The sequence below is a fragment of the Chiloscyllium punctatum genome, chromosome 37 (assembly GCF_047496795.1).
Source record: "Chiloscyllium punctatum isolate Juve2018m chromosome 37, sChiPun1.3, whole genome shotgun sequence".
Taxonomy (NCBI): domain Eukaryota; kingdom Metazoa; phylum Chordata; class Chondrichthyes; order Orectolobiformes; family Hemiscylliidae; genus Chiloscyllium; species Chiloscyllium punctatum.
In genome coordinates this window covers 64,090,259-64,108,574 of record NC_092775.1, presented here as the reverse complement: position 1 = coordinate 64,108,574, position 18,316 = coordinate 64,090,259, and the positions used below count along the sequence as shown (strand labels likewise).

The window sequence follows — 18,316 nt, the reverse complement described above, 5'->3', positions numbered from 1 at the left end:
ATCATGGTGTTTTATTGATTAAAATTGGACATGGACCCAGAGAAAAGTAAACAAACTGTAGAAAAACTTGGAAGCCAAATCTGAAAACACTTTAAATTGTTAGTACAATATCTTTTTGTTTTTCTGTATTTTTGTTTGTAGACTGAAATAGGAAAATGACTTTTAAAATCAAGGATTGTTGAGAGATCGCTTTTTTTTTGAAAACAAGTAATTTGCCACTCATTGTAAGTGCTGTTTACACAGCTGCCAGTTCAAGTAGTAGTTAAAGATTTGCAGATAATCTAGATTCAAGTGCTAAGTACAAATGGAAATCCAGTCAGCAACAAATAGCTATTTGATCTGTGGACAAGTGACTAGTTATCAATGACAAAGGTCTCTGCCTTTCAACAACAATGTGATTGGGTCTCAGGCAGCCAAATAGTTTGGGATTGTGAACACATTATGGAGCAGTCTTCACATTTCCTTCACCTCAGGAGCTGTGTCTGTTCTCTGAAATTAAACACTTTAAAGTGAAGAAAACCTGTTTCTTTTTCCTTAAGTAGTTGCTTTAAGCTATGACTTTTCATTAAAAAGCATAGGTATACAATAATAGTGTGAACCAGTCATCTTGTGCCTTCTGCAAAAAAGGGAAAGTGGCTGCAAAGGAAGATTGAAAAACAGCATTCCAATCAGTACAAGAATAATCTCAGCAAATCCTGTGAACAGGAAATTCTGAATGGTTTTCCCAATGTTTCCCTCCACCCATAACACCCAAACTTTTCTTTTGTCTATTTGTGTCAGTCTGTATGTGTGTGGAACAAGAGTTTAAAAGTGGATTCAAGTTTTATCTTATGAAGTTTACATGATGGTTTGGAGGCAGTTCAGGGAAGGTCCATTAGCATGATTCTAGAGATGAAAGGCTGGCCTTATGAGGAGAGGTTAAGCAGTTTAGGTCTATTTGCCCTTAAGTTTAGTACGATGAGAGATCTAATTGAGGAATATCAGATGCTAAGCAGATTGACAAAGTAGATGTATAGTGGATGATTCTAGTTGTAGGACAATCTCGAATGTGAGATCATAATTTTAGGCTAAGGTGTGGCAGATTTAATGCAAATATGAGGAAGAATTATTTCACTCAAAGTGTCATGAACATGTCGAATTCCTCACCCTGGTTTGCAGTGATCACCAGAATACAGTAAATTTAATGAGGAAATAAATTTTTAATTAGAAACAGTTTAAAGAGTTGCTGGGAGTAAGCAGGAAAGTGGAGTTGAAGCCAAAATGAAATTGGCCATTATCAGCTCGAATAATGAATTGCCTACTCCTGGTTTTTATTTATCTCCTTATTAGTTATATGTTAATAGTTTATAATTATTTACCGGTAGCTAGAGTCTGTTTATTTGTAATAAATAGTCATTTTTTGTAAACACAGAAACCTGTTTCGTGCTTTCTGTCTACCTGAGTCTGAAAAATAAATTGGGGAATTCTGCATACTTTTCAAAATCTTTAACCTTTGTGGAACTTTGACAAAAGTAGGCCTGTATTTTTAGCATGGTACCCGCGTGAGGCCAGATGAAATGAAAGCTGTTCCGCACATGTAGAAGCTGGTGTCATCACTGCATAAAAAAAATCAGGCAGCGTTAAAAACGTTGGCCTACGTTATTTTCCCCAGTCCTCTCCCACTTCCCTCACTCCATTCACTTTTCTCCTGTTTTTAGTTTATTATTATGTCCAATGTATTAGATCAATGGAAGCAGCACGTTGACTCATTTGTTTTAATGAGAGTCCATGATCTGAAACCATGAAAGGCTTTATTTAGTTCCTTAATTCACACATTGTGCTTCAAGAAGGGAAAGACTGCTTAATTTTGATGATTGCTGTATTAAAATTATTAAATGGGATGTTAGCTTTGCTAGTAAGTACAGCATTTGTTCCTCATTCCTAATTGCCCTTGATAAGGTGTTGGTGAGCCAGATTCTTGTACAGCTGTGTGCCATGTGTGTAGGTGCAATTAGAAAGGGAGTTCTAGGACTTTGTTACAGGAATAGGGAAGAAATGGTGGTATAGCTTCATGCTAGAATTGTATGATGTCTGAAGGAGAGCTTGCATGAGGTGATATTCTGAAGTTCCCATCTGTCTGATATCCTTATCCTTTTGGATGATAGAAGACAGAAATTGGGAAGGTGTTGTCAAAGAAGTCAATGGGACCAGAGAGTACAACTTGTGTTAAACTTGTACAAAGCATTGGTTCAGCCTTGGCTGATGTACTACATCCAGTTCTACAAACTACAGGTTGAGTAGGAGTTTGAAAGAATGCCAAAAGTATTCGCAAGAATGGTTCCAAGAATCTCAATCTCGATTACATAGATTGGAGAATTTACAACTAGACAGAGTCGATAGGGAAAATTGTCCCATTGATGGAAGGATCAGGAATCAGAAAGCTCAGGTTTAAGGTAATTGGCAAAAGAGGCAATGTGGACATCAGGAAACTCTTTCTCCCACAATGATTGTGCAGTGTTATGCGGAGAGATTATTGGAGTTGCAATAAGTGAATTGTTCCTTCAGAGAGCCAGCACAGACTGTGGCCAAATGGTCTCCTTCTATGTTTCTATGTCTACTCGCCCTATTTCTTCAAGACTTCTGTCCATTGAAGTTATAAGCAGATGTCAGGAGAATGTTGTAGACAATCTCCTTGAATAAAAACCGAAAGAACTGTGGATGCTATATATCAGAGATAAAAGTAGAAATTGCTGGACCGAGCTCAACCAGTTCTGAGGAAGGGACACCTGACCTAAAACTTTAACTCTGATTTCTCTCACCAGACATTGCCAGACCTTCTGGGACATTCTGCTGCTTTTGTTTATGTCAGATAAGGAAACTAAACTTGATTGTTAAGGATAACATGCCATTAATTTGCAAAAAGGGACAATAGAATGTTGTACTGTGTGAATCTGATCATTACTGTTGTTCAGTATTTCCAATTCATACAATAAAGTAGATTAATGTTTTTTTAATCACATATCAATATATCAGATGTTTTCTCAGTTTGTCTTCAAAAGATTTGAAAATTACCACATATAATGGCTATGCTGTTTAAATCACAATGGGCAATTATATCAAAGTACTGTTTAGTTGCATATAGTGCAGTATTGGCTTCTCGAAAAGGTAAGACATGAAGTCCACTTACAACAGCGTACCTGAGAGAATATGTAGGACTTCCATTTCATAACAGAAACTTGAATGGCAATAAAATTTCCAAATGATTCCCTTCACAGTGTTTTGCCTTCATTGTGTATCTACCCTGCATTCCCATAATAAGTAAGTCCCCTAAAACCTCGCAGGAAGTTATTGTTTCACTGTCAAGTTAAAGAGTGAATACTTCTGTGCAAATGCATGCTTGCTTTCTTTTTCTATATTTCTAATTATCTTCTTTTCCGAAGCAACTATTGTATCAGCGGAGAAGGTGGACAAATGAGAGCCTACGGAAATTTGATTTGAGATACTAAAGCTCAAATCACTGCTACAGAGATTATGAAAATGCTCAAGTGATCTATTCTTCATCTCTCTTCCAGGAATTATGGCTGGTTCAAATAGATCAGGAGACCTTAGGGATGCCCAGAAGTCTATTCCAATTGGTACAATCATGGCAATTGCAACAACGTCTGCAGTCTGTATCCTTTTGTCTCTTAATGCAGAACTTAGCTAACCTGCTCGTAATAAGATAATTAAGTGATAACTTTCATTGCTGTGATGTACAAAGCTCTAAATGGCTCCCACTCGTTTATTAGGCACAGAAGCTGACAAACAATGATTTTATTAAGTATGTATAGAGGCTGCTTAATGTTAGAAATATTAAATTAACTCAAGTTATAACTGGGATTTAAAAAAATAATCTGCAATGAGTTAGCAAATTGTTTCATTTATTGTGTGTGAAATTTAGTGCAGCTATTTCAACTGATGGGCTTTCATAAATATAGTGATCATACTTTAAATATCTATACTGATGTCTGCCATTCATCAAAATGAGAAACATCCAAACTTGCGCAGAAATGCCAACTTATCTGTCTCCGAGAATGACTGGGTGGAATTTTAACTTGCAGTAGCATGAGAGTTTGAAAGTGGTTTAAAACAGGAAGCTTACCACAAACCTCTGGCCATCAACAAGCACTATGGACTAAATGGTCTACTCCTATTCAATAAGATCCAAATATCTGTCTTTAACTACAGCTTGCTCGGCTATGTGCAAAGTGACCTGTTGAGAGAGATGGGTTACTAGTTTCAATATAGGCAAAAGTGAGGACAGCAGATGCTGCAGATTAGAGTCAAGAGTGCTGGAAAAGCACAGCAGGTCAGACAGCATCTGAGGAGCAGGAGAATCGACGTTGTGGGCAAAAGTCCTTCATCAGGAATGAGATTAGTTTCAATATGTTAATTGCTCAGTTAATATGTTAGTGACCTGGATTTTGAAATTTAACTGTGGTCCCACAAGTTTTTTGAGTCTCTTGAAATTTGCCAGATAAAGCCAGGTGAGAACACGCTGTCAAATGAGGCAGCTGGAAACATGATAGGAAGATGTGCCAATAATTATTAAAACCTCTCAACACTTTTATTGCCTACTTGTGAGAAATGCTTTGGAGGTTACATTGACAACTTTGTAATTTAGTACGTCTGACTTCCACTTCAGCAATCTGATTTTTCAGATCATGGGCACTGCTTACTTTATTTTACTTTGGACTTCAGATGAGAACCAAGATGATTGATCTAACTGCTAGTTCAGATGAGTATCAGTACCAGCAGTGCCAGCAGAATCAGGACCAGCAGCACCAGCAGGATCAATCCCAGCAAAAACAGTAATAGTAGCATCTGCAGCATCAATATCAGCAGAGTCAGTACCAGCAGCTCCAGTAGAATCAGTACCAGCACTACCTGCAGCATCAATATCAGCAGAGTCAGTACCAGCAGCTCCAGTAGAATCAGTACCAGCACTACCTGCAGCATCAATATCAGCAGAGTCAGTCTGAGCAGGAGAAGCTGCAGCCTGCTCCTCTCAGGTCTGTACGCTCAGGGGATGAGCAGAGGGGTACAGTTCATAAGAGACCAATCCTGTAAGACAGGATATAGAGGCAGTGAATAGGCTCCTTCAGTGTTTCAAAACACCAAATTCTGGAGCCTCAAGATCCCTCAACAGGTGATGGAACAAGACCTTCTGCTTAATGGATCTGTCCCCAGTCTTTACCATTGACTGATAATGTCACCACCGCCCTTGTCTTGCTGTTCACCAGGGCATGTACGGTGTGGTTGAAATACCCATCAAACATCACACTTTCTTTTTTACAGCTTCACAAGCATTCTTTTCTTCAATGGCTCCCACGATTCAGCATCTGCGTGCAACTGGGTAGAAGTTGGAGCAAGGCATGCCATCTGAATGATTCTGCATTTGCTGTCCTTGTCTCCACCATCTGCTCTTGCTGACTTGTGATATTTGAGATACTGGCTGAAAACCCAATTATTGGCTCCACCATTGTGTCATTATCTGAGCTAATAGGTGGTCTGTCTGTGTCCTGTAATGGGTTATCTTCAGAGTGAGGGGCCACCATTGGCCACCTGCATCACTTCCTGTGTGAGACTTAAAGACCCAATAGCTAATTAAAGGTATGAGTTGGAATTGTTAAACTAAGCGTATTTTAACTGATAATTGTGCAGATAATCGTAGTTCAATGGCTGTTGATACTAAGTCAACAGGAGCCAGTTTTATATTTCATATGGCTATCTGATATCTAATTCTGTCGAACAGATCACTAACTAGATACCATCATGAGGCATGTTGATCCTCAATTGATGTCCGGTGTTTCTTCCTCTGCAGCTGTCAGTTGGTAGATGGCTAGAGGTCCACCTCAAATCCTCTGCCTCTCTCTCTCAACACAAGAGATTGAGTGTGCACTTCTCCTGCAAAGAGGAAAACAAGAGACCTATATATAAAGGAAGGCGTTCAAAGTGTGGATGGGGAACATTTGCTGAGGAAAAGATATAACACCATATAGGATTGAGAGAGACAGGAGTTCAATCAGCAGATGTGCACATGAGCAAGTACCGAGACAAGAGAGGTGGGCCTTTTCCTTTCGTTATTGAGGAATTATAACTCCCTGAGAGCTTTTGCAGTCTCCAGCATTATACCTGGGAAGATATCACTAAAATGAAGGGTAGTTATTGAATGACAGTCCATTATGTCAATTAGTTCTAACCTGTTCCCAACTCTGATTCCACATCTTAAATTTCACATTTGGAATAATCCTGTGCAGGCTGGAAACAAATTTGGCTCATGCTAGCCTGACTTGTATCTACTCAACCTGAATCATTGGGAAGCGCAATGTTAGGCTGAATTAGAAGTAAACCACCATCAAATATGCAGCAAAAAGTCTGAACTTCCCATGTGGTAGGAAGCTAAGGGAAATCTTCTCTGTCTTTGCCAGCCTTGCTTATGGCTGTCATTGGAATCTTTCCCTTCTGTCTTCCTTATCTTCTTCCATAGAATAGGGAACATAGTATTGTACAATGACCAAAAATTACCTTTATAATCAGAGAATAAACAAAATGAAAGGATGAAACTAGAATATTAATGAAAAGAGAAGCATATTGCTAATATCTTTTGGCTTGCACTCATCATGACAAATGCAAATTTCAAACACAGCAACTTGCATTGAAAGAGAAGAGTGCACATATTGGTAGACAAGTTAAAATTGATTGGCGGACATGTTGCCATAGAAAAAGCAATGAGGTTCCCCAAGCTCCCAGGTAAATCAAGGTTTTACTATCTCCCTTTTTGTATGCTGAGAACCAGTCCTTGCATTTGAAAATATCAGTTCTAGCAAATGTCAGTGAGCCACATGACAAGCATGACTGATTATCTTGAATTAGCTGCTCGGTAGCTATTTCCCATTGCTTTCTCCATGTAGCCCTTCATTTCCTGTTTTAATCCTTAATACTTCATCACAGATGTATCCACGATCATTCTCTTTGGGGCATGCATTGAAGGTGTGGTACTCAGAGACAAGTAAGTACATGTTGTTCGTTGCTAATAAAATATGCATCAAGAGAACTGAATGTATGGAGTCACGGCATACAATGTATTTTCAGCTTCTTCCTCTTCATTGGCAGTTTTCCTATTTAATTCCCTCTAAATTGTGCAGCACGCCATAATTCTAGAATAAGTCATGACTCCATCATGTTTGGCAGGTGCCTTCCCCTGTTTGTGAATTAGCAATCACAGGCAGGGTAGCAAGAGCTACAATTGGCCTGCAAAAGAACAGGCAAAATAAAATGCTGCTGTTAACACATAATGCTATTCTGAGACCTCATCTGAAAACTAAACATAGAACCATAGAGCACAGAAGGAGGTCATTTATTTCCTGTGTTGTCTATTTTAGGGAACTATCCAATTGGTCTCACAGCTCCTTTTCCTGATCTATTATGTACAGTTTTCAAGTTTAAAAGTGAACATCTCTCTCTCTCTCTTCTTACAGTCTGTTCATAAGCAGATCGTGATTTTTTATTCCCTTTTATTTTTAAAAAGGTGGTGTCATTTTTTCCATACACTCCTTCGTGTGGACTCTGACTCTGTAAAGATCACAACAACATTGTTGTAACATTGAACCAGAAATATTGGTTATTTCACATGTTCGTAGATGCGGGGAATAATTCTTTTCTACAAAGGCCACTTGCAAAAGTTATGGAGAGATTGAATCAAAAAGGAATAATTAGCAACACCTTTAAGTTTATCAATGTTCTTGCCTTTAAGATGGAGTACAACGCTGGAGTTAGCAGTCTGGAATTCTTTTATGGGATGTTTGATTGGCAGCCAGCAGTTGACAAGTTGTCTACAGATTCTTCTCGTTCAAACAAAAATCTCTTTGAAGTTCATCTGAGGCAGATTTGCTAAAATATAAACTCAGCCTCACTGTTTTGGCAAACAAAAGTTGATTGCTTCAGACAGCACAAATGTAGGTCATCAGCTATTTTTTACAGGCCAATGCTTTTCTTTTGTAGTCCAGAGCTAGGGGTTTTATACTCCCGACGCAGGTATATGGAGCAACACTAACCCTTTAACTGACTGTTATTTCAGAATTGTATAGCTAAAAAACATCTTGTGGGATTGGGTGTGGCAGAAATAGAGTTACTCATTAAGACAAAAGTTTACCTTACAGATAACCAACTATCTATGGCCCATCTCAGAGATGAAAGGGAAAATCTTTAACACATCTTACAGAACAGGGGCAACTTGAAACGCTATTGTATAGGGACTTTACACTGCAAATAGACAATAGACAATAGATGCAGGAGTAGGTCATTCTGCCCTTCGAGCCTGCACCACCATTCAATATGATCATGGCTGATCATCCTTAATCAGTATCCTGTTCCTGCCTTATCTCCATAACCCTTGATTCCACTATCCTTGAGACTTCTATCCAACTCTTTCTTAAATGAATCCAGAGACTGGGCCTCCACTGCCCTCTGGGGCAGAGCATTCCACACAGCCACCACTCTCTGGGTGAAGAAGTTTCTCCTCATCTTTGTCCTAAATGGTCTACCCTGTATTTTTAAGCTGTGTCATCCGGATTGGCACTCACCCATCAGCGGAAACATGTTTCCTGCCTCCAGAGTGTCCAGTCCTTTCATAATCCTATACGTTTCAATCAGATCCCCTCTCAGTCTTCTAAACTCAAAGGTATATAAGCCCAGTCGCTCCAGTCTTTCAGTGTAAGGTAATCCCGCCATTCCAGGAATTGACCTCGTGAACCTACGCTTCACTCCCTCAATAGCCAGAATGTCTTTCCTCAAATTTGGAAACCAGAACTGCACACAGTACTCCAGGTGTGGTCTCACCAGGGCCCTGCACAGCTGCAGAAGAACCTCTTCACTTCTATACTCAATCCCTCTTGTTATGAAGGCTAGCATGCTATTAGCCTTCTTCACTTCCTGCTGTACCTGCATGCTTACCTTCATTGACTGGTGTACAAGAACACCCAGATCTCTCTGTACTGCCCCTTTACCTAAATTGATTCCATTTAGATAGTAATCTGCCTTCCTGTTCTTGCCACCAAAGTGGATAACCATACATTGATCCACATTAAACTGCATCTGCGATGCATCTGACTACTCACCTAACTTGTCCAGGTCACCCTATAATCTCCTAACATCCTCATCACATTTCACCCTGCCACCCAGCTTAGTATCATCAGCAAATTTCTAATGTTATTGCTAATACCATCTTCTATATCATTAACATATATTGTAAAAAGCTGCGGTCCCAGTACTGATCCCTGCGGTAACCCACTGGTCACTGCCTGCCATTCCGAAATGGAGCCGTTTATCACTACTCTTTGTTTCCTATCAGCCAATCAACTTTCAGTCCAAGTTAGTACTTTGCCCCCAGTACTATGCGCCCTAATTTTGCTCACTAATGTATGTGAGACTTTATCAAAACCTTTCTAAAAGTGCAGGTACACTACATCTCCTGGATCTCCCTCCTCCATCTTCAGAGTTACATCCTCAAAACATTCCAGAAGATTAGTCAAGCATGATTTCCCCTTCATAAACCCATGCTGACTTTGACCTATCCTGTTACTACTATCCAGATGTGCTGTAATTTCATCCTTTATAATAGACTCCAGCATCTTTCCCACCACTGAGGTCAGACTAACTGGTCTATAGTTTCCTGCTTTCTCTCTCACTCCTTTCTTAAAAAGTGGTACCCTCCAATCCGCAGTAACTGATCCCGAATCTATCGAACTCTGGAAAATAATCACCAACGCATCCACGATTTCTCGAGCCACCTCCTTCAGTACCCTGGGATGTAGACCATCAGGCCCTGGGGACTTATCAACCTTCAAACCTAACAGTCTCTCCAACACCAATTCCTGGCAAATATAAATTCCCTTAAATTCAGGTCCTTCAGCCACTGTTACCTCAGGGAGATTGCTTGTGTCTTCCCCAGTGAACACAGATCTGAAGTACCAATTCAGTTCTTCTGCCATTTCTTTGTTCCCTGTAATATAATCCCCTGTTTCTGTCTTCAAGGGCCCAATTTTAGTCTTAATCATTTTTTTGCCTTTCACATACCTAAAAAAACTTTTACTATCCTCCTTTATATTTTTGGCCAGTTTACCTTTGTACCTCATTTTTTCTCTACGTATTTCCTTCCTATAGTAATCCTCTGTTGTTCTTTAAAAGCTTCCCAGTCCTTCGTTTTCCCACTTATCTTTGCTATGTTATACTTTTTCTCTTATAATTTTATATGTTTCTTTACTTCCCTCATCAGCCACGGCCACCCATACCTCCTCCTAGGATCTTTCTTCCTTTTTGGAATGAACTGATCCTGCATCAATGTCTGCCATTGTTCCTCCACTGTCATCCCTGCTAAGCTATTGCACCATTGAACTTTGGCCAGCTCCTTCCTCATAGCTCCATAGTTCCCTTTATTCAACAGAAATATTGTCACTTCCGATTGTACCCTCTCCCTCTCAAATTGCAGATTGAAGCTTATTGTATTATGGTCACTACTTCCCAATGGCTCCTTCACTTCGATGTCCCTGATCAATTCTGGTTCATTGCACAATACCAGATCCAGAATTGTCTTCTCCCTGGTCGGTTCCAGCACCAGCTGTTCTAAGAATCCATCTCTGAGGCACTCCACAAAGTCTCTTTCTTGAGGTCCAATACCATCCTGATTCTCCCAGTCTACCTGCATGTTGAAATCCCCCATAACAATTGTAGTAACATCTTTGCGACAGGCCAATTTCAGCTCCTGATTTAACTTACATCCGACATCCAGACTACTGTTTGGGGGCCAGTAGATAACTTCCAAGAGGGTCTTTTTACCCTCAGTATTTCTCAGCTCTATCCACACTGACTCTACATCCACTGATTCTAGGTCCCCCTGCGCAAGGGACTGAATATCATCCCTTACCAACATGGCCACCCCACCCCCTCTGCTCATCAGTCTGTCCTTACAATAGCACGTGTAGCCTTGAATATTCATTTCCCAGGCCCTGTCCACTTGAAGCCACGTCTCAGTTATCCTCACAATATCGTATCTGTCAATTTCCAAAAGAGCCTCAAACTCATCCATCTTATTTCTAACGCTTCATGCAATCATGTATCGTATTTTTAATTTGTTACTGCCCTCACCCTTCCCATCAACTCCTATTTCACTCAACCTTACAGCATGATCCCTTTCTGAGTTTCTGCCTCATTGATACAGTTGTCTTTCTAGACTTCCCTTGTTCTAACTTTCCCTCCAATTTCCTTCTTAAACATCCAGTTTGTCCCCTCCCCCCGCTACTTAGCTTAAACGTAGCTGTGTTGCAGTAGCAAACCTGCCTGCCAGAACGCTGGTCCCTAACCTATTAAGGTGCAAACCGTCTCTCTTGTAGAATTTAGATTAGATTAGATTACTTACAGTGTGGAAACAGGCCCTTCGGCCCAACAAGTCCACACCGCCCCGCCGAAGCGCAACCCACCCATACCCCTACATCTACTCCTTACCTAACACTACGGGCAATTTAACATGGCCAATTCACCTGACCTGCACATCTTTGGACTGTGGGAGAAAACCGGAGCACCTGGAGGAAACCCACGCAGACACAGGGAGAACGTGCAAACTCTACACAGTTAGTCACCTGAGGCGGGAATTGAACCCGGGTCTCTGGTGCTGTGAGGCAGCAGTGCTAACCACTGTGCCACCGTGCCACCCATAATTTATGCTTACCACAAAACATACCCCAGTGATCCAAGAATTTAAATCCTTGCTTCCTGCACCAGTTCCCCAGCCACACGTTCAAGTCCATTATCTCCCTGTTTCTGGCCTCACCAGCCCGAGGAACTGGAAGCAAACCGGAGATAACCACCTTGGACGTCCTGCTTTTCAGCCTTCTTCCTAGTTCTCCGAAGTCCCGCTGTAGTATGCTCCTCCTCTTCTTCCCGACATCATTTGTGCCGACATGTACCACCACTTCTGGTTCTTCACCTTCGTCCTTGAGGATTTCCTGCACTCTGTCTGTGATGTCTTTAACCCTGGCACCAGGAAGGCAACACACCATCCTTAAGTCCCGCCTGCTGCCACAAAAACCCCGGTCAGTTCCTCTCACTATGGAGTCTCCTATTACCACAGCTCTGTGCGATGTCTGACTCTTCCTTTTCCATTATTTATCAAATTCCTCTGTAAATATTACTATTGAATCAGCTTCCACCTAATTCACAGGTGGTTCTTAAATATGTGGGCTCTTGTGAAACCACGATTCAACTCAACAGTGCACTCAATAGCACAAAGACATAATTAACCTACAGTCATCTTTCGGGGTCTCATGTGAAGCTGGCACTTGTGTCAACATTGTGGGACTGCTCAGGCCTGCAGACCTAAACATCAGCACCTTCTAGAATGGAAGGGTTAAATTTAGGAATGAATGTGAGGCAAAGTGTATACAAATAGGACAATTTGATTTTTTTAGATTAATTATTGAGATGTGTGTCTGATGGGTATATTCTGTATTGTCCATCCTCAGTTTCCTTCAGGCATAACCAAATGGCTTGCTAAGTCATACTAAGAACCAAGTAAGAGTCAACCACACTGTAATGAGACTGGGGTAGTTGAGATCAAGTAGAGCTGACAGGTTTCTTTCACATGAAGGATGTTAGCGCAGCAGTTCTTCTTTTTCATTGAGAGTCCAAAAACTTCCATGGTCACAATTGCTCCATTTATTGGATTCATTTTCACATCTTGATGTGAATTTTGGAACAAATCACTGAGATACTCTGTAGTTCCCTAGCCACTCGACTACCTTTTTCCATATCTGTAATATATTTCATAATATTTTATCTTGAAAAACTGTGAACTATTTAGTGCAATAGTGAAATATTAAATCTGTGATCTCTTAAACCTGAGTGTAAGTATGTGATGTCTTGAAATGCTTTGTCAAGGCTTTAGGACGTTTGGTCAGCAAAATGTCCAACCATACTTGGGCATATTTTCCATTGCTTATTTTGCAAAAAAAATGCATTTTTCATTGCCTAAAATGTAAAGCAACTAGGCTACGTCTAAGCTCTGAAGTTTCGAAAAACAAAACAAGAACGTGGCTTGCTGAAATAATATTGATTTTTGCTGTCATCTTGGTCTTGAATGCCTTTTCATTTTGACACCCTCAAATTTCTGTGCAGTCACTGGTAGATTTAAGGTAATTAGAAGGTTCTATCAAAATCCCAATCAGTGACAGAAGACATTAACATCCTTTGCAACACTTACGGAAACTGTGCAATTTCATCTCAATTCCTCTCTGCAATTTCTGGGTTGTTTTTTAAAGGCAAAGGTGAGAGCTGGTCTTTTTTATCACTGTATTTGCTCACTATCCTTGCAGTGTTGCTGCAGGGACTCACTCACTTGTGGTTTGGATCTAGGTCAACTACTGTGCTAGCCAGAAGCACTTGCCATCTCAGGATGTATAGAGAAAAATAGAGCAATTTAATTCCATTTAAGCTCATCTATCTAAAAAGAACATACAGTTCTCTCAACACCACTTCATTTTTTTTTGGCTCCACCACCGAATCCTGTATTACAAAGAAATTACAACACAGATGCTGTCAAATGGACATTCAGCATTGATAACAAAAACAGAAACTAGTGGAAAATCTCAGCAGCTCTGCAGCATCTGTGGAGACAAAACGGAGTTAATGTCCAGTGGCCCTTCTTCAGAATTGATTATGGTTAAGGAAGTTTTGGTATATATGCTAAAGATGGGGCTGAACAGTCATGTCCGACCCATCTCCCATACTTCAGCTCTCACCCCCCTCACCCCTCTGACAACATCAATAGGGTCCCTTTCATCTTCACCTACCACCCCACCAGCATCAACATCCAAAAGACTGCTGTTTCCACCACCTCCAGTTGGTTGCTACCCTAAGGCACTTATTCCCTTCCCTTGTCAGCTTTCTTCAGGGACTGTTCCCTCTGAGACACACCCTCCACTCCACAGCACAACAGTACCTTCCCATGCAATTGCATAATGCATAACACTTGCCTGTTTACTTCCTCCCTCCTCACTTTCTAAGGCCACAGATATTTACCCAATTTATTCGCTGCTCACAATGTAGCCTCCTCTACATTGGAGGAATGAAGCGCAGACTGGATGACAGCATTGCAGAATGCTTGTATCTGTCCACAGAAATAAGCATGAGCTTCCTGTTTCCTGCTACTTTAACACCCCACCATGTTCTCTGGCCAACATCTCTCTCTCTGGCTTGCTGTGGTGCGACAGTGAAGCTGAACACAAGCTGGAAGAACAAAACCTAATTTTCCACTTGGGGATGCTGCAACTTTCTGAAGTCAATATCAAGTTCAACAATTTTATAGCTTAACATCTTCTCCCATCTTCCCATCCCAATCCCCACACCTTAAGTCTTGCCATCACATGGGCTGTTACCACAAACAACCCATTGTCAGACACTAATGGGCCCCATTAGCAGCTATTGATTTCCCCCAGACTGACCTTCATCCATTTCTTTGTCGAACTGTTTTTTTCTTGCTCTCTGGACTCCATCTCCTCCTATTGTCTACTTGTCGCTATGTCATCCTCAGCACATATACCAACCTTTTCCTAGCTACTATCCGTTCTGAAGAAGGGTCACTGGTCCTGAAACATTCTCTCTGCTGTCTCTCCATAGATACTGCCAGACCTGATGAGCTTTTCTAGCAATATCTGTTTTTGTTTCTGATTTCCAGCATCCGCAGTTCTTTTTTTTTATATATATATAATTGTGACCACATTGAGTTGAGTTTGTAAACCAGGCCTCTTTGTTTTCTTTAGATTCGGCGAGGCTGTGAATGGAAATCTTGTGATTGGAACATTGTCCTGGCCATCTCCATGGGTCATTGTAATTGGTTCATTCTTCTCCACATGTGGCGCTGGTCTTCAGAGTCTGACAGGTGCCCCTCGCCTTCTGCAGGCTATCTCGAGAGATGGCATTGTACCTTTCCTACGGGTATGTTTTTGCAGCTTCACTTGTGCTTATCATGGAACAAAGATCACATTAGGAGCATGTGAAAGAATGCTTGTGTTAAATGTATGAAAATTCTACTTCACTCTGATCCAGACTTGCAAACCTGGTTATTTCCTCACCATGAGGTAATTGAAAACAATGAGGCATTCAGTTTCCAACATGAACCTTGGGGGGACAGGGCTTTGTGATAAATTGAGATAAAATCAAAGATAGTTTAACAATCTAAGGGAAACATGTAAGGACAATAGTGAGGATTATTTTGTTGATGTTTAGCTCCATGAATATATTGTAACAACTGAAACCACTTCAATACAGATATTGAAAGAGTACTGCTACTGATTCCACATCTTTTTGGAAATGGAGAAAATATAGCAGTTACACGTCCTCAACACCAGTGCCTGAATGTGAGGACATTATTACATGGGTTTATGGAAGAAAAACTAGGGTTGATCGCTCCTTCTCATTTTAACTTACTCCACTCAATGACAAGTTTCCTCTTCACAAAATGCATGTTTATGATTGAGCTACCCCTAACAGGCTGGAGGACATCCTCTCATGAGAAGTCAGAGCTATTCACCTCACAGTTAATCATTTATTGCAATGGTTTTCCTTATCTTCCATTCCTTCAGGCAAATGGGAGAGGTGCTGAGGAAACAAGTGGAGTCACTAGATCTAGATGATTTGTCAGCTACATTGATCTAGGTCCCGTGAGCATTCTGGAACATGAAAAGTCAAGTCATGACAGAGTATCCCAAATGTAGTGAGATCCAAAATGTAATCAGTAGTGTTTTCCTGAACAAACAATAAGATCAATGACCATATGCAATGGGATCACGGAGGTCCTAGACAATAGTAATTGAATGTGACAGGAACACCAGCTATAGCCTTTACATATGCTTTCCTACTGAGCTGTATGCTGAATTGTTATTGTGGTGTCACTCTCTCCTTAGGTACAGTTCGTCACAATTTCATATCTCTGAATTGAAGAGACAGTCTGTCTTGAACTGTTGCTAATCTTCTACTCTCAAAGCCTTGAGCATTCTGTGACATATTTTGTAGATGCAATTGCAAAACGTGGTTGATGTAATCCGACACTTGCTTGTACAGAAGAATTCATATGTTTTCATTGCGAACAGTAATTTCTGAATTCCATTTTGTTTTATTTGAAATAGCAAATGCTTTTCTTCCTGAGATGAATAAAACAGAAGAAATATAAGTTGTTCCCACCCATGCAATCAGTGAGAATGTGGCTTGGTGTCAGGGCCACGCAGAAGTGGTAAAAGGAGCCTCACTCATGTTCAGGACCACATGTGTGGTATTATATTCTCCTCGCAACCAACAAGGACATTTATGTAATTCAACTCCACAGACATGATTTTCTCAGCGCCTTCTGTTTTGTTGTGGGGTTGTGCCTGCTGTTAAAACTCACCGTATCATTTTTGCCCACACTTACAAGTTAAAATTGCCCTCAGTTCCCGATGACATCATCAGGACCCAATATGCACATACAAAAATGGATCTGAAAGCTTTGGCTTACTGTCCTTACCGACTGCTTAACTAAGCAATGTCAATCAACCACTTAAATGTCAATCCCGGCAGCTGTACTGTCTGTAAGTAACTGTGGTAACTGACCTTATACCGGTTTCTTGGAGACCATGAGAACTGCAGGTACTGGAGAGTCAGACTGGATAAGGAGTGGAGCTGGAAAAAGCACAGTAGGTTAAGCAGCATCAGAGGAGAAGGGGAGTCAACGTTTCAGGGCAGAACCTATCATCAGGACTGGTGAAAGGTTCTGACCTGAAACTTCGACTCCCCTTCTCCATCCACTGCTGCTGCTTGACCTGCTGTGCTATTTCTAGCTCCACTCTTTCTCCACACATACCGGTTTCCACAAGACATAAGGTTGAAACCATGCACTTCACTGCTCAACACCCACATTCCCAGCCTCATGTGTCCAATGTGTGAAGATTTATCACAGAATGGGATTAATTTTTACTTTTTGTAATGTTGGAAAGAGGAAATAACAGATCAGCAGTCTGTTTTATTTCTGTTGAATTGATTGACAAATTGTACAACAAGCCATTAATTCACTATCACCCATTTTATAAAATCTGACAGCTACAATTTTGTGATGTTTTTAATTTTAGTGTTGTTTATATTTCTTTGTCCCCTAATTTAATTTCTGCTATTTTCCTTTTGCTATTTATTCTATTCCCCAAATAAATTAATATCTCCCCCAAACAGAACTAGTTGACCTGTCAGTGAGAAAATTGGGCCAGAACTGGTTCCATGCATATGAGGTCTTCCTTCCCTTACTACCTCCCACCATTTTCCCAAATGTCCATACACATGCATTATCTTCCAGGGTGCAAAGCCGTTCATTCTGGGAGCAAGCATAGCATTACTCCCTCTGCGATCCTGCTATTTAATCTTGTCCATAGTGCCTCAAGCACTGCTTATGGGATTTTAACACTTTTCCTACCTAATTCACTCATGCCTGTATGGACCATAATTTCAACCTGTTGCCCTAACCTAGATTCATGCATCCAATACAAATAGCTTTTAATAGGGATATGCAAGCTGACAATTCTGAGGCAGGAATTAAGTTATTTAGTATGTCTGTTCTAACATGTTTTCTCATCTCTTTCTGGACGACCTGCAGTAAGGTCATCTGCCTTTGAATGTTATACTATTTCTACAGTGGTCTCCAGTTGTGAATGTGCATCATTTCTCCTGCTATTGCTATAGTTGTCTCATTTTTCTATTTTTCCCAGGTATTTGGTCATGGAAAAGCCAATGGTGAACCCACCTGGGCCCTGCTACTGACAGCGTGTATCTGTGAAACCGGGATCCTCATTGCCTCTTTGGATGAGGTAGCACCCATCCTCTCCATGTACGTACCTTTTTTGGAATATTACTGACCTGAAAATCTAGAGTAGATTTCAATGGCCTGTGGCATCTGCAAAGAGATCAATACAGATTAGGAGCAAAAACAGAAACTGCTGGAGAGGCTCAGCAGGTCTGGCAACATCTTGGAGAGAAAGTACAGTCAACATTCAAATGCAGTGACCTTCTGAAATTTCTCCAACTAATTCTGTTTTTATTTCACATCTCCAGGCTCTGCAGTTTTTTTGTTTTATTCTTGTATAACCTGCTGTCTGGTCAGCTCCTGAATATGCTATTCCAAGAAACTATCCTAAAAACCTTCTCTGAATTCCTCATTTCAGCCACCTCTGTCCATAGACTTTTCCAATCAGTATGTACATTAAATTCTCCTGTGATTATCACCATG

At 40.7% G+C, this 18,316-nt stretch overlaps 1 protein-coding gene across 4 annotated transcripts in view; it reads left to right on the top strand.

Annotated features, from left to right (window-relative positions):
* The window catches only part of LOC140463166 (solute carrier family 12 member 5-like), a 1,088,806-nt gene that overhangs the window by 1,010,462 nt on the left and 60,028 nt on the right, over positions 1 to 18,316 (top strand). For all 4 annotated transcript variants that reach the window (XM_072556937.1, XM_072556936.1, XM_072556940.1 and 1 more), the window contains exons 10-13: positions 3,552 to 3,650; positions 6,973 to 7,030; positions 14,832 to 15,006; positions 17,799 to 17,917. In XM_072556937.1, the coding sequence (XP_072413038.1) occupies positions 3,552 to 3,650; positions 6,973 to 7,030; positions 14,832 to 15,006; positions 17,799 to 17,917 (451 nt within the window). The remainder of the gene's footprint in view (positions 1 to 3,551; positions 3,651 to 6,972; positions 7,031 to 14,831; positions 15,007 to 17,798; positions 17,918 to 18,316) is intronic.